Source organism: Chenopodium quinoa, unplaced genomic scaffold (assembly GCF_001683475.1).
Source record: "Chenopodium quinoa cultivar QQ74 unplaced genomic scaffold, ASM168347v1, whole genome shotgun sequence".
Taxonomy (NCBI): domain Eukaryota; kingdom Viridiplantae; phylum Streptophyta; class Magnoliopsida; order Caryophyllales; family Amaranthaceae; genus Chenopodium; species Chenopodium quinoa.
This window is the reverse complement of record NW_018743518.1, coordinates 1,305,137-1,324,866: the sequence shown is the minus strand read 5'-3', so window position 1 is coordinate 1,324,866 and position 19,730 is coordinate 1,305,137. Positions and strand designations below refer to the sequence as shown.

General features: G+C 35.6%; 4 protein-coding genes across 4 annotated transcripts; 3 read left to right on the top strand and 1 right to left on the bottom strand.

Annotated features, from left to right (window-relative positions):
* The first annotated feature begins 33 nt into the window (after positions 1-33).
* On the top strand, positions 34-3,290 carry LOC110740070 (ADP-glucose phosphorylase-like). The gene is made up of 3 exons (XM_021920560.1): positions 34-745; positions 1,787-2,077; positions 2,792-3,290. The coding sequence occupies exons 1-3, from the start codon at positions 251-253 to the stop codon at positions 3,107-3,109; spliced, it is 1,104 nt and encodes a 367-aa protein (XP_021776252.1). The 5' UTR covers positions 34-250; the 3' UTR covers positions 3,110-3,290.
* Positions 3,291-5,475: 2,185 nt separating this feature from the next.
* Positions 5,476-6,328, bottom strand: LOC110740071 (VQ motif-containing protein 10-like). The gene has a single exon (XM_021920561.1). It carries the CDS (start codon positions 6,118-6,120, stop codon positions 5,704-5,706), a length of 417 nt encoding a protein of 138 aa, XP_021776253.1. The 5' UTR covers positions 6,121-6,328; the 3' UTR covers positions 5,476-5,703.
* Positions 6,329-11,160: 4,832 nt separating this feature from the next.
* On the top strand, positions 11,161-14,349 carry LOC110740069 (fructose-1,6-bisphosphatase, chloroplastic-like). The gene is made up of 3 exons (XM_021920559.1): positions 11,161-11,702; positions 12,734-13,130; positions 13,536-14,349. Exons 1-3 carry the CDS (start codon positions 11,325-11,327, stop codon positions 13,934-13,936), a joined length of 1,176 nt encoding a protein of 391 aa, XP_021776251.1. The 5' UTR covers positions 11,161-11,324; the 3' UTR covers positions 13,937-14,349.
* A 784-nt stretch (positions 14,350-15,133) lies between these two features.
* On the top strand, positions 15,134-19,555 carry LOC110740067 (KH domain-containing protein HEN4-like). The gene is made up of 7 exons (XM_021920557.1): positions 15,134-15,706; positions 16,312-16,740; positions 16,836-17,111; positions 17,507-17,800; positions 17,947-18,017; positions 18,731-18,842; positions 19,172-19,555. The coding sequence occupies exons 1-7, from the start codon at positions 15,149-15,151 to the stop codon at positions 19,307-19,309; spliced, it is 1,878 nt and encodes a 625-aa protein (XP_021776249.1). The 5' UTR covers positions 15,134-15,148; the 3' UTR covers positions 19,310-19,555.
* The last annotated feature ends 175 nt before the right edge of the window (positions 19,556-19,730 follow it).

Sequence of the window (19,730 nt, the reverse complement as noted above, 5' to 3'; positions counted from 1 at the left end):
ATCAAGTAAAAATTTCACTTATGTATAGGCCAAATAATCATTCGAATAAATACTGCGCTAAACTTTTACCATAGCTTTATTTTGGAAGCAATTTTTTCCAAATAAAAGATAAAAAACATCGTTACATTTTCATATTACAGTAATCAACGCCTAACCTTCAACCTTACACTATTTATTCCTTTCCCTTCAATTTTGGAACCCACTTTTTGCCACCAATTTCACCAGCAAAAATTCCGAACCCCAGAAAAATATGGCATCACAAAAACCTCCTTCTTCATTACCTCAAAACCCAGAATTAAGGAAAGACAAAATCAACAACAAATGGGTTGTTTTTTCTCCAGCAAGATCCAAACGCCCTTCTGACTTCAAGTCCAAATCCCCTGTTTCAGACCCCAATCAAAATCAGTCGCAGACTTGTCCTTTTTGTATTGGGCACGAGCGCAAATGTGCCCCGGAGATTTTCCGGGTTCTGGATGACTCGGATTCTTACTCTAATTGGAGAATCCGAGTCATCCAGAACTTATATCCCGCTCTTAGCAGGGATATACAACCCCACAATCCGGGTCTACTGAACCCGGATTGTGGGGTTGTCCCCGGGTTTGGGTTTCATGATGTTGTGATTGAGACAACCACACATCCTGTTCATTTATCTGATCTTCCCGGGTCCGGAGTTGGGGAGGTTTTGATGGCTTATAGAAAGAGGGTGCTTCAAATTGCTTCTTTTGATGGCATCCAATATATTCAGGTTTGATTTTCTCTTCTTATCCCGTTTTATTTAATGTTAATGTTGTTAAATGCATTTGGTTTATCATCAATATATCCGTGTCCAAATGTCCAACTCGACTATTTTGTAAAAAGTTTATGTAATTGTTGCCCTGAATGAAGTGTCAAAGTGTCCCACCAATGTCGGAATTTTGACCATTTGTCATGGGTATGAATGAAATGAGGAGTTTGAGTAACATACAGCGTGGAATTTATTTCAGGATGGGAGACTACTAATTTTGCAAAAGAATAACTGGTTAAAATGATTGTTTTAAAGAGTATGTTCAACATTGGTGCAATTGGAACTAAAATTACTACTGTTGGTAGTGTTAGGTCCAAAATTGGTGCAATTGAAACTAAAATTACTACTTTTGGTAGTGTTAGGTCCAAAATTGGTGCAATTGGAACAAAAATTACTACTTCTGGACTTTTGGTAGTGTGGGTAAAGGGTGTGATAGTTTGTATTTGTGTGGATATTTGGTTGTATGATAAAGTTGTAATCTTGTTGAACTTGTGAATGGAAAAAAAAGGGGAGAAAGTTCATGCTGAAAAATAGTAATGAGTGATACATAATTTATGTGTCCTTTTTGTTAGATATGGTGTTGCCTATTATTAGAAAGGGCTTTAGTTAGGATATTGTGAGACTTTGGGGATTAGTGTTCTTTCTAATTTTCAAATGTGTAAACAAGAAGCATTCAATTTGGATGTTTACATTTAAGTTTTGATGCCCATTGTTGATCTGCTTTGTTTTAAATATTACTTACACTCGAGTAGATGTGTTGGATATGTACTCGTGTAAGTGTGACTTGGCTATTCATTGAAGTATTTACGTATTAATATATTTTCAAGTGTCCATTCTCATACTTAAGTTGAAGTGTAGAGAATTTTGACTTGGCTAGTTGAGGTAAATTGAAGAGTCCAAGTTTGATGACCTAAAGGTCTTAAACTGAGCCCTGTCATGATTGGCTAACTTTCCCCCTATCCCTTCCGTGCTTGCTAAAACCGACCATTTGATGCTGTGTAGGTGTTCAAAAATCATGGAGCTTCTGCTGGAGCGTCAATGAGCCACTCTCATAGTCAGATAATAGCTCTTCCAATTGTTCCCCCTTCTGTATCTACTCGCCTTGCAGCTATGAAAGAGCATTTTGAGCAGACAGGGAACTGCATCCTTTGTGAGAAGTTACCGAAAGAGCTTCTTATTTATGAATCAAGACACTTTGTTTCGGTTGTTCCATATGCTGCAAGCTATGCCTTTGAGATTTGGATTATTCCGCAGTTTCACTCTGCTCATTTCCATGATATAGATAAAGAAAAGGTGATATTTGCTGCTCCTGTTCCCTTATAATTCATTTTGCTAGTTTTCATTTTGTATTGACTGTATTTTAGCGAGGAAAAAAAATTGCTTTTTTTTTTTTTTTTTTTGCACTAAACAAAGTTCACATCTTGACTAGATCTTTTTACAATCTTATAAAGTGCTAAAGTTGAATAGATGAGTACTTGCGAAATTTCAAAAATTGTGTATCGTAGCAGACATTATGTTGTTGAATAATGAGGATTAGCTTAGCTATCAGCAAAAAGTAAAATTGGTATATTGAGACCAGTAATGTACTGTACGGTTCAAATTATTCTATAGAGAAATGGGGTTTACATCATGATTAATCATTCTTTAGTAAATAAATTGGTATGTCTGTGTATAACCGATGTTCTCATTATTGGTATGCTTGTGAATTTGTAATGGTACTCATGGAAGGTCCTTCCAGAGTTCCATGTCAATAAGCACAAGTTTTAGAATTCGCTGTTCAAAATTAGGACATGTGCTGCTTATAATGCATAGGAATGAGTCCAGTTGAGTACGGCTTGTCTGCTTGATTTCAAATGCCATTGATACTTTGATAGTAACTACTATATAGTACATTAATTCAGCTTTCACAGAAACTACATTTGCAAATTTGCCGTACCAAATTGTCATTTTCATGCAATCATTGATGTTTATATTAAGATTCTGACATTGTTTGGTCTCTGTATGCAGGCAGACGACCTTGGTGGATTACTCAAACTTATGCTGGAAAAGATGGCTTTGCAATTAAACAACCCACCATTTAACTACATGATTCACACATCTCCTCTGCGGATTGATGATTCACAATTGAGCTGCAGTCACTGGTTTCTACAGATAGTCCCTCAGTTGACTGTGTTAGCTGGATTTGAAATCGCAACTGGATGTCATATTAATCCAGTATTTCCTGAAGATGCCGCAAAGATATTGAGAGAAGTTGACGTTGAAGACACTGAACAGATTTTCAAAGAAGTTAATGTTGAAGATTCTGAGATACCAAAAGAAGTTTAGGTTGATTGTTGAGATGTGGACTCGAGTATGGAAAAGAGTAGCTTGAGATGATACGAAGTGTCATTTTTTGGGTGAATAAAAATGTAAGCACTCCATTTGTTTCAAAGTTATGATACGTGATTTTATAATGTCTTGACTATATACAATATACAGTACTAGTTTAAGGGCGTGTTCGGCACTAGCTTTTGAGTAGCTTTTACTCTTCTAGGTAGCTTTGGTCAAACCACTAAGTAACAAAAAATATAAGTGTTTGGCAATATAGCGGTTGGGGTAGCTTTTAGTGGTGGAGGTAGCTTTTATCAAAAGCTAGAAATGTTAGTTTTTGAAATTAGAGGTAGCAGTTGAAAATTTAATCTATAGTTTTAAAAAAATATATATTGATTTTTATATGTAACAGCTAGTCAACCGCTACTTTGCCAAACACTCATACCTAAACTATCTACCTACACCGCTACCAGTTACCTTCACAATTATATTTTGCCAAACACGCCCTAAGACAAGAATTGGACTGTTGAGAGGTTGTAATGTGATGCATGCTACATTCGCATGTAATAGTTTGTTTCGATTTTTTCACCGAATACCTCTGAGTAATTCCCTTATTCATAATATACCCATGAAACTTTCCAAATACACCATATGCCCCCAATTTTAACAAGATTACCCCAAATACCCAAATAACTAAGGGACGTCAATTCCGTCAATCATTAAGGGTTAATTGTGCCACATGGCATCCGTTGATTGGGTTTTTTTTTAATCTATTTAATTAATTATTATAAAAAAAAATTTAAAAAAACCAACCTAAACCCCAGCCACCGCCGCCTCCACCACCAGCCCCACCCACCCTACTCCCCCACTCCGGCGCCGGCCACACTCCCCTACGCCGGCGACCGCCCCACGGTCTCACTAACCCGGAAAATCGAAACCCTAAAACCCCAAATTGAAACCCTAGATTTTGATTGTGTGGTTTTAGGGTTTCGAGGTGGTGGTTCGGGGGGAAAGAGGCGAAGATGGTAGGGGGAGGGCCGAATTGAGTTCGCCTGTACGGGGGAGGGGGATTTGGGGTGCTGGCAAATGGGGAGGGAGGTTTTTTCGAGGGAGGGAGAGGTTTTAGATTGTGGGGATGGTGGTTAGGGGGAAGGGGAAGGACGATTTTAGGGGGTCAAGGTTGGGCTGGCGCCGGGTAGGGGTTTGGGGGGATTTGCGACGGCGTTGGCGTCGGCATGGGGTTCAGGGGAGGCGGCGGCGGTGTTTGGTTTTTTTAATTTTTAATAATTAATTAAATAGATTAAGAAAACAACCAATCAGCAGATGCCACGTGGCACAATGAACCCTTAATGACTAATGGAGTTGACGTCCGTAAGTTATTTGAGTATTTGGGACATTTTTGTTAAACTCGGGGATATATAATGTATTTGGAAAGTTTCATGGGTATATTGTGAATAAGCGAATTGCTTAGGGGTATTTGGTGAAAAAAAATTGTAGTTTACTTTTAGGATGACATAATAAATGATGTATGTTGAACATGATGTACTAATATAATACGGAGTATTCTAACATCCTATACAAGTGTACAACTCCTTAATAATATTTCTACTGATGTGATATCATTTACATCATGGAATATGATATAAGTTAAGTTATCTAAAGAGGATGAGGTAGTGAAGTAGTAGTATCGTTTCCAGTCCCTACGTTATATGTGTAGTACAGGGATTAAATCTTATGGGTTTCAATCTCATTATACAAATATTGTAATCGAATGATTAACCTCTTATTCGATCCCGTACAAATCTTTACCTATTAAATAACTTGTACCATACTAAACTCAAAAAACAAAATCAAAAGCAAAACTAGAACAAAGTCCACCATAAGGACACTTTGGATACTCAATATACCTGCTACTTCACTAACAGTGTAGATTTATTGAATTCAATAACAAAAACATAAGGAAACTAAAGGGAAAGGGTCAAAAATAGCCAAGTTTTCGGAGAAATTTGATTATTACCGGCCAATAAAACACTTTTTTGAAGAACCCTAGAGAGAAAAAATAAAGAGAAACAGCTAGGGTAATTAGCTAGTTGTGGTCCACAAGGATAAGATAGGTTATTTTTTTTTTTTTTTCTTTTTTTTTTTTCTTTTTTTTTTACCAACGGTTATTTCTTTCTTCTAAAACAACAATAATTACAGGGTCAATTAAGTTCTATGATCAAATTCATATTTGTAGTTACTCTTAACATACAATGTTTTAAGTTCGTGATACTGATGATAGATACATGAAAACACCAAAAAAAAAAATGTAAAATCAACTGCTAGATTGTGAACAACCAATAAATAAATATAAAAAAATTATGAAAAATAAATCAAAATAATTAATAAAACAAAAATCAACTATACACTAAAGATTTACTACATGGTGTAGAGCATATCGATTTTATAATTTTTTTTTTCCCTTCCAATGTGTTGTTCCCTTGCCTAATAATAAATAACGATAGTCGTGTTAGGCCCTGTTAATTACACGAAACAATATGCTCACCATTTTGAACCATATAATAATATCTTCTCCATTTTTCCTACCTTAGACAAGAAAATGATTTGTACTAATCAAAAGATAAAACTTTATGCAAGTCATCCAAAGGAGGCAACTCCTTCAACAACCTATCCATCTCTTTGTAAGACAAATTCCTAGACAAAAACGAATAAGTCCCACCACCACTACTACCTCGACCCATACAATCTTGAAGGTTGTTTCCCTCACAACAATCAAGCATGAAATGGCCCTCAGGCGTTGTCTGAGGGCCATGACTCGTACGTGCTAGCCTCGATTGAGGCCGAGCACTAATTTTCTCTTTACTTACTTTCATAACCCGTGAAGTTGAAGGCGCGTAAGCTATGGTGGAGTCCTTGCCAGTGAGATCTTGAACCACAGACTTGAAACTACATGCATCAGTTTCCACGTATTGTGTCTTTATATGCACAACTTTCAAAGGCTGCCTTAGTTTTGATCTACTAGACATGGAATTAAATCACTTTTAAAAAGTGCAACTCTTTTCGGAAAAAAATTTCTCAGCTTTTTTATGTTTTGGGAAATTTTAAAATGATTAGATCATTCATTATATAGTCGTAGAATGAAGCAAAGATAAGCAATTAAAAATGATTGGTTAGATAAAGTGGACCGTTACTTTTAGCAGCAGTCTATGAGGACCAAAGCCTTGGTTTATAAAATAAATATATATAATTCAACAATAGCCAATTTTGTGGATTTTTTAAAAGGATTTGGTCAAGCCAATTGAATAGGAACTAGGAAGGTTCTTTGATGAAATTAAGAGATGCATATATATGAATGTGATTCATCCTAGATTCCTAGATGATAGGGACGTGTTAATTTGTTCTATGGGTAAAAATAGACCTTTTTTTTGGGTCCCAATAATTCAACTTATTGAACAAAGGTTATTTTCAAGAGTAGATGAGAAGGAAAGAGGGGGAAGTGGGGTTTAGTAATTTAGTATAAGGGGTGATGTATGTGGAACTTACTTGGAGGGGAGTTAAGAAATGGTCTTGGATAAGGACATTCCGAACATATGTTTGATTACTCGTGTGTTTTCTAAGTGAATTTATAGTAAATCTTTAATTACAAGCTAAGAGGTACACGCATATCATATAAGAAATTATAGGGAAAAATAAAAAATTAATCAACGCCCGCCATCAATCTAGAATCATCCCAAAAAAAGAAAATATATATATAGGAGTTTTTTCCCACAAAAAATTAATAATAAGATAAAATATTTACTAAAAGCATGAAAAAGAAAGAAGAACAAAAAATTTAGGAGGAGTTTTTTCCCACAAAAAAAAAATTAAAACAAAAATTAAAATTAATCAAGAGCATGCACTTTCATTTTTTATTTTGAGTGAGAACAGTTAAAGATATAAATTTATGTGCAAGAAATGGATCAGTTATTATAGGGTAGTTATGATAGGTAATTTTTTTTTTTAAAAAAAAATTCTTTATTTTTAATTGTAGATAAGAAAGGTAATTTTGCATATTGAGAAGGACATTTTGGAAAAAAAAAAGCAAATTTATCACCTAAAAAGCCCTTTCTCTTTATATACAATACTATAAAATTGTGACAATATGAACTTATGAAGTGCATGACTAAATTGATTCAATAAGTTTCTAATTAAGGTAATTAAAATAAGTGTTAATGATTGATCGCTCTCACAATAAAGTCTAATTCTATGGTTTGTTGCAAATTCGGTTCATTTTTGTTAAAAAAAAATGTTATTGATGGATCACTCTCATAATTAAATCTAACTAGTCTTAGTTGAATATTCGATTCATTTTTGTCTAGTTATTTAAAATTAAAAATCTCTATTTAACTTTGCATAACTTTCTTCAGATTTTTGAAGCAAGACATAAATAACTTGATTTCTTTGTTCTTTTATAAAGCAATCCAAGACTCAAAGTTTAGATTATTTTTAAAAGATATTGCAACATATTACAAGTATTTGTGAATTTTAAGTATACCTGTACACAGTACACTTGTACATTAGACTTATTTCATGTAAATTTTCTGGTGATGTATTATTGATGATGTCACAAATTGATTATATATATTGCTGATATGTGATGTCATGCAGTAACTCAGTACTTCAAAAATCTAGAAGCATCAAATAGAGAAAATCCACCATTTTTTCTAGGAGCCTTGACTGATTTCTTGCTATAATAATAATAATAATAATAATAATAATAATAATAATAATAATATCATAGACTCTTTTGATGTTTGTCTTCAAGCTTGGTATTTGGATGACGGCACTGTTATTGGTGACACGTTGGTGGTGGGGAAGGTTCTACAGTTGATTATGGAGGAAGGGCCTTTTTTGGGTTACATCTTAACGTGGAAAAAACTAAGGTTTTCTGGCCTACATAAGACCCTCGAAGCAGGCTTAGGGGTGTCTTTCCACCTAATATTGCTCGACCCTTTCGTGGTGTTAAGTTGCTTGGTGGTCCGGCTAGTTCTGATTCTGGGTTTGGAAGTGAGCTTATGATGCAAAGGGTTACCAGGACCATTACACTAATGGATAAGGTTGTTAAGCTTAATGATCCTCAGTGCGAGTTATTGTTACTTAGGGCTTGTACCGGAGTTTCTAAACTCTACTTTGCTTTGCGTACTTGTCCACCTAGTACTTTTGAGGAGGCTCAGCTCACATTCGACGAGGCTCTTCGATCTTCCTTGGAGCGTATCGTTGTTGTTTTAGGGCCTGGGTTTGGCGATTGGCAGTGGCGGCTTCCACCTTACCTTTTGCGTATGGCGGGCTTGGTGTTTATTCCGCAGGTGATGTTCGTCATTATGCTTTTCTTGCTTCTCGGTTACAGTCTGCTGGGTTGCAGACACAATTATTACGACATGCTGGTGTTGTTGGTCTTGGACGAGCCTTTGGAGATGCGTTGAGTTTGTTTAATGGAATAGTGGAGTCTGACATTATGAGTAATCCTAGTGAGGTCGCTGCCCCTAAACTCATGAAGAAATTGGCAGATATGTATTTTACAAAGGTTACCGCTTCTGCAGAATCCGTCTATTCTTTGACTCCTCGGCAATCAGCATTGTGGAAATCGCAACAGGGAGATCACACCTCTGCTTGGCTTCGGGCAGTCCCTATTTCTGGGTTGGGTCAGACGATGAACCCAAAGACCTACCGATGTGTGTTGTGCTACAGGATGGGTGTTGCATTGTTCTCTATCTCGACGTCGTGCTTTGCTTGTTCTCGGGTTTTTCCTGGGGATATTTTTGGTGATCACGCGGTGTCGTGTGCTGGTCTTGTGGGTATTAAACATCGGCATAATATTTTTCGGGATACCCTTGTTGATATCTGCTACAAATCTGGGATTTCAGCAAGAAAGGAGGTTGACATAGGGTTGTCTGGAGGGAATGACGGGGCTCTTAGACCTACTGATGTGTTACTTTATTCTTGGGATCGTGGTCGCGATGTTTGTGTGGACTTAACAGGGTCTTCTCCTATGACACAGACATGGTTTTCTGACTTTGTTCCTGGATGGGTTGTGGCTGATGCGGCTCATCGGAAGAGGATGAAGTATGAAGCTAGTTGTCGGCTGATTGGATATGGTTTCATTCCCTTCTCCTTTTCTTCGCTTGGGGAATTAGAGAAGGAGGTTGTTGTGTTGCTGAAGCGAGTTCAGAGGTTCTCGACGACGCAAGACATCGGGTCTCGTGCTGCAGTTTATATCTTCACTAGGGTAGGCTTTGCTATAGCTAGAGGAGTGGGGGCCCAGATTGTATCTTGGCTTCCCACTAATTTGTTGTAGGTTGTATGACTTTGTCTGTTTTTGAGATAATAATAATAATAATAATAATAATAATAATAATAATAATAATAATAATAATAATAATAATAATAAATACTAAAATAAAACGCTGTTGACATCATCTCTTCTTCAAATTGTACACATGTCACTTTGACATAAATTTTTTTCCCGCCAATTTGCTATGATGATGTCATTAGTGTTTTTTTTTAATCTAATAAACTTTTCATATACTTTATCCTTTGTCATTAACGAGTCCTTTTTTTTTTGCAGGTATATTTGTATTTCAATGTTAAAGTGTTCATTATAATTTTTTTTATTTATTTTATAAGTAATATGCTTACAATAGAAATTACTTACCATGTATACAAAAAAATTATAGAGTAGAAAACTTTCTTTCTCAGTATTATAAATAAATCTTACAATGTATTTTGTTTAAAACCGTGCATCGCACGGAAACTAAACTAGTAATAATAATAATAAAGAATATCACATTTTGAATACTTCCATTAATCACAATTCTTGACTTTAAAATTAACAACTCTCTTCCTCTTTATACGTATCTCTGTTTTGTTCATGTATTATATGTTTGCAAACACATACCGTATTCCACAAATATTGGATTATGCATCCCAAAACACATTTATATGTTGAATATCTATAATTATATAAGTATAGAAATTATAAAAATTTGATATTGTAAAAGTATTTTACGATATGAATTTAACAAGACCTCACATAACTATATTTCATTTTATGTATAAATCATAATTTGTGGTCAAACAAGCATGATGAATAGTGCAAAAGTCCAGGTGTTGCAATCCACTACTAGAACGGAGGAAGTAATAATGTCTACTTAAAATTTATGCTGCATCGGCTCGTTCACCAATGATCAATCAAATTAGGCTCTGTTCACTTCACCTTAAAAAAAAATTATTTAGTAAAAATAATTTTAGTTCAGTAAAAATAATTTCAGTTCGGCAAAAATAAGTTCAGTTCAGTAAAAATAATTTCAGTTCAATAAAAATAACTTTAAAGAAGAAATATAACAAAAAATTAGTAAAAATGATTTCAGTTCAGCAAAAATAATTTCAATTCAGTAAAATTAATTTCAGTTCAGTAAAAATAATTTAAGTTCAGCAAAAATAATTTAAGTTCAAAAAAAATAATTTCAATTCAGCAAAAATAAGGTGAAGTGAACGGAGCTTTAATTTGCGACTATTTAAAAAGGGAGGAGAAGTTAGAAGCCAAAACAACACACTAGTACATTATCCCAAAACCAAAACAAAAAATGAGTAGATAACTACTCCGTATATGGATACATCTATTTCATGTCAAAACAAATCTTTCCGTTTTTTTTTATATCAACACAATCAAATCTTTTAGCAATTCTTTTTAGATAGTCCCTTTTTTTTTAGTATAGTAGTTATCCTTGTCGTTGTTTATGTTTTGGGTTAGAACAAATTACTATAATTCGTCCCCGTCTGCGGATCAGCTGGCATTTTTCACAAATTTGACGAACAAAAGTTCTTATTTTCATATTTTTTATTCGATTGTTTTTATTTTGAATCTAATTCTTGGAAGAAAATAGGTTTTTGAATATTTTGAATCTCGAATTGTACTCTTACAGAAAGGAGTGTTGAAGTTGAAAAACACCGATAAACTAATACTTGTAATTAAACTATAGAGTGATAGAGAGATTGAGGGATAACTCAAGTGGTTAGAGTTGTCCTCTCGATTCCAGGTGATCCTGGATTGATTCTCATCACTCGTCCTTCTGACTCTATAGAGTGATAGAGTAGATAAACAAATAAACTCCACAGTTAAACGAAAGCCAAGTTACTCTATGCTCCTCTTCCATCAAATGCCATCTTCCAAAACTAAACACCCCAAAATCCAATGCTTACATCCACCGTATTCGTTCAACCCACTTCATTCCTAGTGCCAAAACCCCAAATTTTCCCGCCAAAATCCACCCAATTTTCCCTGCCCACCAAAATTTGCAACCCAAACATGTCAAATTTTGGTGGGTTTTCAGTAAAAGCTCAAATGAGTGTTGAAATTGAACCAAAAACACTAATTGAGTATGTGGGTAAAGGAGGAATAGATGTGGGTGACGATTTGGTGGTCTTAATTGATCATTTACAATATGCTTGCAAGAAAATTGCTGCTCTTATAGCTTCACCTTTCAATTCTAGTCTTGGAAAATTTGTGGAAGGTTCTGGAAATAGTTCTGGGTCTGATAGAGATGCTCCTAAACCCCTTGATATTGTCTCGGTATGATTTTATTTCTTTAGAGTACCTTGTATGTTTAGTTTCATTTCTTGTTAATTACCTGTGTTGGATTCTCGACACTCCGAACATGAGTATGATCAATTGATTAAAATAATCGAGTCTTACACTTAGACATATGTACCCGTGTTTAATAAAAGTGACCGGATTGAGTAAAACATACTGTCATTGCTCATGATTTTGGTGATTGAATTCACTTTGCTGTTTGATAATAGATTATTTTAGTAAAGATGGTCATTTTTGTTTTGGTGATTGATATTAGAAGAATTATTGTTTCTGACTCTATTGTAGCTAGTTGTTTTTAGCAAAGTAGTGATTTGTGAGTATTATCTCTCAATGTATGATGGTATATAAGTGTTGGGTATAGATGGACTTGAGATGATATGGGAGTAAGGTTGGTTTTAGAAGCTACAGGAATCTGTGCCAAATGCTGTTGGGTATAATTTGTCACAATGTTGAAGTGGACTCAGGTTGTCTTTGCTCGGCGATTACAAAGACTTCCTTGTACCTTCCTTCAGCTTAACATTTGTCTACTGTTATAGTCCAGGTTGTGTTTACATATGCCTTTTTTTTGTTAAAACAATTCTTTTTGGAGTTTGCCCAAGTGAATTTGAGACCTTTTGTAATTATGGCTTATATCACCCATTCTACTGGACTGAAATTTTCATCTTTCTTTTTGGTAGTTGTTGGCCTATTGGGGTGTTGTGAACTTAGGATCAGTAGTACTAGAAAAGTAAGTGATGATATTCGTAGAGTAGATTGCAGAGAGGAACACTATTAACTGGACATACTATCATAGAAGCATGGGACCTTGGGGCATCACCTCAAGTGATCACCTCCCGCCACTTCTGAATCTGAACTTCAAAGACCACATGTTATCTGTACTGTCAGGCAACTCTGGGAATGAGCATTAAATCTCATGATTCTCATCTGAGGATAACATGATTGATACCTTCTATTGATTCAATAAAGTCAAATGGATAGTATTACTCTGATGAAGACACTTGGTTATGCAGAATGAAATTATTTTGTCTTCTCTTCAACGATCAGGAAAAGTAGCAGTTGTGGCTTCTGAAGAAAATGATGCCCCAGTTTGTATGACTGATGATGGTCCATATGTGGTGGTTATGGATCCTCTTGATGGGTCACGAAATATTGATGCATCAATTCCCACTGGAACAATTTTTGGCATTTACAATCGTCTTATGGAGCTAGATCACCTTCCCCACAATGAGAAGGCATCATTAAATTCACTTCAAAGCGGTACCAAGCTTGTTGCTGCTGGCTATGTCCTCTATTCATCAGCCACAATTTTCTGTGCCACTTTTGGCTCTGGAGTCCATTCATTCACTCTGGATCGTTCAACAGGCGATTTTATACTTACACATCCTAGTATCCAAATTCCACCTCGAGGTATGCTGAATGTTTGAAGTTCATGTTGAATTTGTGACAAAATTAAGGTTCTTGATATTCATAACCAATCTATTTTCTACTTGTTAAATAAGCTCTTAACCTTAGATTGTGCAGTCCTTTTGTATTTATGGTTTCTATGAGCATGGAAGTCATGAGAACAGGAGAGATTTGATCATTGTATCTTTTAATAATACTTCGTATAATGTTTTCGTGTACATATCAGACTGTGGCTTAAGCTCACTAAGAATGCATGTTGTTTAGAATTTTCTATTGAATGAATTGCATGGAGTGTCTGGTTCTTTTTTCTCTTTTGCTGTCATGCAAAGTAGGCAAATCTCTTTGTTGAAAAAATGTGCAACTGGTTAAAAAGGGTCTGTTTTCTACTGATGATGTCTAATCTTTCAGGTCAGATATATTCTGTAAATGATGCCCGTTACTTTGATTGGCCGGAAGGTTTGAGGCAGTACATTGACACTGTTAGACAAGGAAAAGGAAAATATCCAAAGAAATACTCTGCACGCTATATATGCTCACTGGTTGCTGATTTTCATAGGACTTTATTATATGGTGGAGTGGCAATGAATCCAAGGGATCATCTTCGGCTTGTATATGAAGCAAACCCCCTCAGCTTTGTTGCAGAACAGGCTGGGGGGAAAGGTTCTGATGGTAAAAGTAGGATTCTTTCCATCCAACCTATTAAGCTTCACCAAAGATTACCTCTATTTCTAGGTAGTCCTGAAGATATTGATGAGTTGGAGAGTTACGAAGATATTCAACAGAAAGTTAATCCCGGCTATGAAGTATGATCGGCAGTGCATATTTGTGTCACTGGTATTGTCCAATATTTTGGTATATTTACTTTTATTTTCTGCAAATTCTGTGCAGAATAAATTTTAGAGTCACTTTGTTGTCAATTACCAGGAATCTGACCTTTGTTTTCTGCTTAAGATATACTGGAAGATTGTTGTTATGAACTTTTGGTTTGGTTAGTTGTTTGCATTAGTAACTTGGCTGGTATGACCCTAAGTAATCTGGTGGGACTGTTAATGGTGCAAATGCAAGTTTTTGGCTTCCAGATGCAGGAAAACAAAATACTACAGTAGTATTATGAAATCAGAATATCTGATGTGTGTACATGCAAGAGATTTGTAAATAATGCTCAAAGCCTCAAAAGCCTCTTTGACTTTTGAGGTAAAGTAAAAGAAGTTAATTGTTTCCCGTAAAATTTTATGTTGTTTAAACTCGTATGACTAACTCGAGATGGGAGTATTAATTGTATTTTAATGTAGTTGAGATTATATATGGTAGACCCGTGGCTAAAGTGAGGTTTTAAATTTGGTTATTAAATCATTAGGCACTTAAAAAAAAGGTCGTTAATGAGAAGTGGAGCACTCGAAAAAAAACGGAGGGAGCAGCATTTAGCACGACTCAAGTAGTAGTAATCCAATACCTGAAGGCTTTAGCCATATATATATATATATATATATATATATATATATACTCTCTCCGTTTTTAAATACTTGCTTCACTTTTCATTTTCAGCCGTTTTTAAATACTTGCTCCATTTCCTTATTTGGAAAGCTTTTACAATATTTAATTCATTTCTCTTAATTAGTAGGACCCAATACAATTATAATTTATTATTTTTAGATTCTCTCTCTTCCAATTTACCTTTCACTAACCCCACTATCTCCATATTTTATTACTTTTTCCAATTTCTTCAAAAACTTCGCACGTAAAAAAATAAAACAAGTATTTAAAAATGACCTGAAATTTTCATACGCCCACAAGAAGAAAAAAAAAAAAAAAAAAAAAAAAAAAAAAAAAGGATAGGTACGACTACGTCAAAAGATAAAACTCACCCCTTTGAAGAAGGAAAAAAGTGAAAAGACAAAGAAGAAAAAAGACAAAAACAAAGGAAGTAACTACGAAACAAGTCATAGAGGAGAATAACCAGTCAATTTAGTCAAAAACACGCTTCTTTTTTTCTTCTTCTTCCACTTCAATTTTCCTCATTAATGGCAGTTACTGCTTCTCCCACTCAACCTTCCAAACGTCCTCCAATGGCTACCACCGCCGCCTCCAAGCGCGCCACTCCGCAACCAACTCCCGCCGGCCACGCCTCTCTCCGCATGCTCTGCCCCGACTCCTCCGTCGGCGCCTTCATCGGCAAATCCGGCTCTTCCATCAAACACCTGCAACTCCAAACCGCTTCCAAAATCCGAGTTGATGACTCGCTCCAACTCGGTTCCGACCACCGAGTCATCGTCATTGTCGCCCCTAATGTTCCATTCAAGAAGATGAACTTGTCGAATTCTCCGGCGGAGGTTGAATTTCAGGTCTCGGCGTTTCAAGAGGCGGCGGTTCGAGTTTTCGAGAAGGTTCTAGAAGTTTCCGGGGAGGGTAATGCGGTTGTGATTTGTAGGGTTTTGGTGGAGGCGAATGAAGCGGGAGCTGTGATTGGAAAAGGCGGGAAAACTGTGGCGAAATTGAGGAGAGAGAGTGGAGCGAAAATTAGGGTTTTGGTTGGGAATAAATTGCCCCCTGGTGTTTCTATTCCTGATGAAGTTGTTGAGGTAGGTTTTTTTTTTTTGCTCTGTCTTTTTAATCTAATCAATTATTTTTGGTAGTATTTGATGATTATTTTGACTAACTATTGAATTTATTGGATCTTTTGCTTTTTTTTGTGTGTACTTTTATAGGTAATTAAAATAATGTTGCAGTAATTTAAAATTATGATATACTTGTGCAAAGTAAGTGACTTAATTATAAAGACTAGTTTCATCTCAAAAAAATAATCCCATAGCCATAGAGTACAGTTTTTAAATTGTTTATTCATTATATAAGTCATTTGATGGAAACGATGCTGTGTTCGATTGGCATTGATGTAACGCGTTGTAATTTGGGAAATAAAAAACCTTGATTAACCGAGTGGGTAGATTACTCATTTTCTGTGGCAGTCGTTAAAAGGTGATATTTTTATTAATTGTGAAGGCGACAATCTAATCCAGCTACATCAAAAGTTATTTATATCGATTTAATGTGATTAATGTGTTATATATAGCCATATAGGTGGATCGCGTAATTCACATTGATTACCTAATTAGGTCTAATACACTTGCTAAGTGTTGCTATGTTGAATGGACATGGAATTATTGATCTTTATCCTTGTTTGATCTAGATTGAGGGGGATGTGATGGCTGTTAAAAAGGCTCTTGTTGGTATTTGTGGCCAATTGCAAGAATGCTCTCAAGCAGATAAATTGAGCATCAAGGAGGGCAAACCTTTGGAATCCACTTCACATTCAGCATTACAGGATTTTCGCGCTGATCATTCTCTTCATCAGATGCCATTATCTGTGGCAACTACCCCTTACAATCCTGCTATGAGGTCGGCATTGGAGTCTGCTAGGTTTCCAGCCTCGGAGTCAAAATTCCAAAAAAAAGAAGTTGTTTTTAAAATTCTTTGTTTAAATGATAGAGTTGGTGGGGTGATTGGAAGAGGAGGATCCATTATCCATGCGCTTCAAGAAGAGTCAGGGGCTAGTATAGATGTTGGACTTTCTGTTGCTAATTGTAATGAGCGGTTGGTCACTGTTTATTCGATGGAGGTGCGTTGATTACTGGTTATAATTGGCTTAATGTTCATGGAAACTATGTGTTTGGATGTGCAAACTCACTGAATTCATTGCATTAACTTTTATAGGATGTTGACGCAAGATATTCCCCGGCACAGCGTGGTGTAGTTCTGGTCTATTCCAGGTATGTTGAAGCTGGGGCAGAGAGGGGACTTGAGGCAGGCATGAACAAGGGATCCGCAGTCACTGCACGACTTTTAGTCTCATCAAATCAAGTTGGTTGCTTATTGGGTAAAGGAGCTGCTATAATTTCTGAGATTAGAAAGGCAACTGGAGCCTACATTCGTATACATAATGGTGACCAGGTGCCGAAGTGTGCTGCACAGGATAACGAAGTAGTTGAGGTAATATGCCTATTAATTCTTTTCTTGTTCCCTTCAAGCTTTAATGTCATACTAAGTCATGTAATTTGTGTTACAATTATGTTTTAAATTTCTCATTCTGTTCCTTGACTGAGAGTTGCCTTTTCATTTTCAACTGTTTCTTTTTTAAAGGGATAATTATGCTCTCACGTGCTTTTGTTTAATCTAATGTTATGTTCCAATTTTCATCCATAACTATATTATTAATTGAAATTCCTCTTAATGTCTAGTACTTGTATAATTTTTCCCCCTGTCCAAAGTTGATCAAATACACCTCTGTTCACAAATCATAATAGCCTTTTCCCCCTTTAAATTTGAAACCTCTGACAATTTGATGTTCTCATTACCTTTTCTCTTGTTGCCTTCTCAAATGCCAGATCTCAGGGCAATTTGTAAACATACAAGATGCCTTGTATCATGTAACTAGTAGGCTTCGAAATAACCTATTCACTAGTATAGCGATGAACATTCCAGGAAGCAGGACTGGTAAATTATTATTGGATACTAGTAATTATGGAAGAATCCAAGATGCAACAACAGTTGGTTTGTGCCATTCTTTTGGAACAAATCAATCTATTGGTGGACAAGCTACTTTAAGTCAGGGGTTGGATCCTTTGCCGCATCCTAATATATCTCAATCTTCACCTTCAACAGGCCTTCAGACAATTGAGGTATGGAGTTGCTCCCCCCCCTCCCCCCCCCCCCCCCCCCGACACACACACTCCCTCTTTCCTTTTTATTTCCTAACTCCTCTCTGTCAGTCTCACCCTATGATGTATATTGTATACCCTTTTAAATGATGTTGTGGTGATTACAGCCTGCTGGAGTAAATCCAAGGAATTTTGATAGGGGATTGGCTTTTGCTACTGGTGGAGTACAACTTGGCAGGTAAATAGATAAAATCTGCTATTAAAAACTGCATTTTTTTTAAAAAAAAAAAATTATTATTTCTTGAAGGTCAAAAACTTCATATAATGGCTTTAATTTTATCTTCTAGATTATAGTTTTATTGAAAATTATATCTCAATTATGCAAAAAGGCAATCCAAAAAGCAAAGTTATGGTCATCTGCTGACTATACTCTGAACTTAGGATTTTATCCACTCAGATAGTAAAGAGTTTTAGGTGTTTTATTTGACTTGTTAAATTTAATATTCGTATGTAAGTGGGGTTTGTTGGGGAATTAAAAATTATAAAAAGGAGAAAGTGGCTAAATAGTTTATTTAGAAGTGATGTGAGAGGAAGGTCGGTACGATAGGTGGAGAGAGATTTTTTTTTAAAAAAAAGGTTGTTTATAGAAAGTGTTACATTTATAAAAATGGAGGAAGTATGTAACAATTTTTTTTGTACTTTGGTGTTACTGTATTATAAGTTCAGCTCATAAACAATGCAGCAATATCTATGAAGCTTTTGCTCCATGATTTGACAGTGTTGATATACTTCTTTGATGTAGCAATTGCATTCATAAAGCTGCATGCGTTATATTTAGTATAGGGAATTTGATTGCATGAGCAGTCATGTGATTAAAGAATATATTAACTAATACAAGTATGTTTTAGTGTTGTGTATTTTCACTACAAATAACCAACATTTTTGTTTCAGGACACTCAGACCAGCTATTGTAACAAATACAGTAGTGGAAATTGTGGTTCCTGAAAGCTCTATTAGCTCTGTTTATGGTGAGAATGGAAGCAATTTAACTCGTATAAGACAGGTATAGTGAAAATTTCATTTATTTATATCCGTGAGCCTGATTTTCTTACTCCTGCTGCCCCCAAATAATTTTGTCGATTCCTAAATATAGTAAACTGGATCACGATTCTTTTCATTTGTGTGAATGTGAGAAACCAACATTTGTTTGTTTAGGAGTATAATATGCCTGTAATATGTTAAGGCCATAATGCTGTGGAAATCAGGTATTTGTAATTGGTGTAGCCTTCCATTTACTAGCATACCTTTGTTGTACTTATATCTTTTACTTCTGGTCCTTTCTTGTGGTGTGCCCTGACCTTGTTTTGACTTAGTATTCTTGGACTAATTCAGATATCAGGTGCTAAGGTTATAGTGCATGAAGCGGTTCCTGGAATAGAAAGTAGGACTGTCGTAATATCTGGGACACCTGATCAGACGCAGGCAGCCCAAAGCCTCATCCATGCATTCATTCTTACTGGGTCGTCCTGAGTGAATTACTTCACTTTTGGTTAATTTTTTAGCTAGTAGCCATTGTAGAGTGGATCCGAAAAATTGTACATTTTGAAATTGCAAAAGGCTGTAATTATTTCTCTTTTTAGTTCTGACCGTGTATTAAACAAGTTTACATCGTTTGCAAGTACAAGTTTATGATGAAATTTTGCAATTTGCATGGTGTAAATTATACAAATACTCTGTATATAGAGACTGAGCACTTATAAAACTCTCTGTTGTAAATACTATTTTCTACAACTATTTGCATCCCACATTACTGCAATTATGAATTTTTTGTTTTTTTTAAAAAAGAACTAGCATATAGCTAGTTCTAAGACTTCTAACTAACCACCCAAATGACCTTCTAAGATTTCGTGAGGTCCATGTCAAATATTCTGACCTCTTTCCTTTTCGGGCC

Excerpts from the sequence above, each read along its gene's own strand:
- LOC110740070 (XM_021920560.1), top strand. The coding sequence starts at position 251 with ATGGCATCACAAAAACCTCCTTCTTCATTACCTCAAAACCCAGAATTA. Across the intron at positions 746-1,786 it reads ATGGCATCCAATATATTCAG|GTGTTCAAAAATCATGGAGC; the intron begins GTTTGATTTTCT and ends GATGCTGTGTAG. Across the intron at positions 2,078-2,791 it reads ATGATATAGATAAAGAAAAG|GCAGACGACCTTGGTGGATT; the intron begins GTGATATTTGCT and ends CTCTGTATGCAG.
- LOC110740071 (XM_021920561.1), bottom strand. The coding sequence starts at position 6,120 with ATGTCTAGTAGATCAAAACTAAGGCAGCCTTTGAAAGTTGTGCATATA.
- LOC110740069 (XM_021920559.1), top strand. The coding sequence starts at position 11,325 with ATGCTTACATCCACCGTATTCGTTCAACCCACTTCATTCCTAGTGCCA. Across the intron at positions 11,703-12,733 it reads AACCCCTTGATATTGTCTCG|AATGAAATTATTTTGTCTTC; the intron begins GTATGATTTTAT and ends TTGGTTATGCAG. Across the intron at positions 13,131-13,535 it reads TATCCAAATTCCACCTCGAG|GTCAGATATATTCTGTAAAT; the intron begins GTATGCTGAATG and ends CTAATCTTTCAG.
- LOC110740067 (XM_021920557.1), top strand. The coding sequence starts at position 15,149 with ATGGCAGTTACTGCTTCTCCCACTCAACCTTCCAAACGTCCTCCAATG. Across the intron at positions 17,801-17,946 it reads CAGGCCTTCAGACAATTGAG|CCTGCTGGAGTAAATCCAAG; the intron begins GTATGGAGTTGC and ends TGGTGATTACAG. Across the intron at positions 18,843-19,171 it reads ATTTAACTCGTATAAGACAG|ATATCAGGTGCTAAGGTTAT; the intron begins GTATAGTGAAAA and ends GGACTAATTCAG.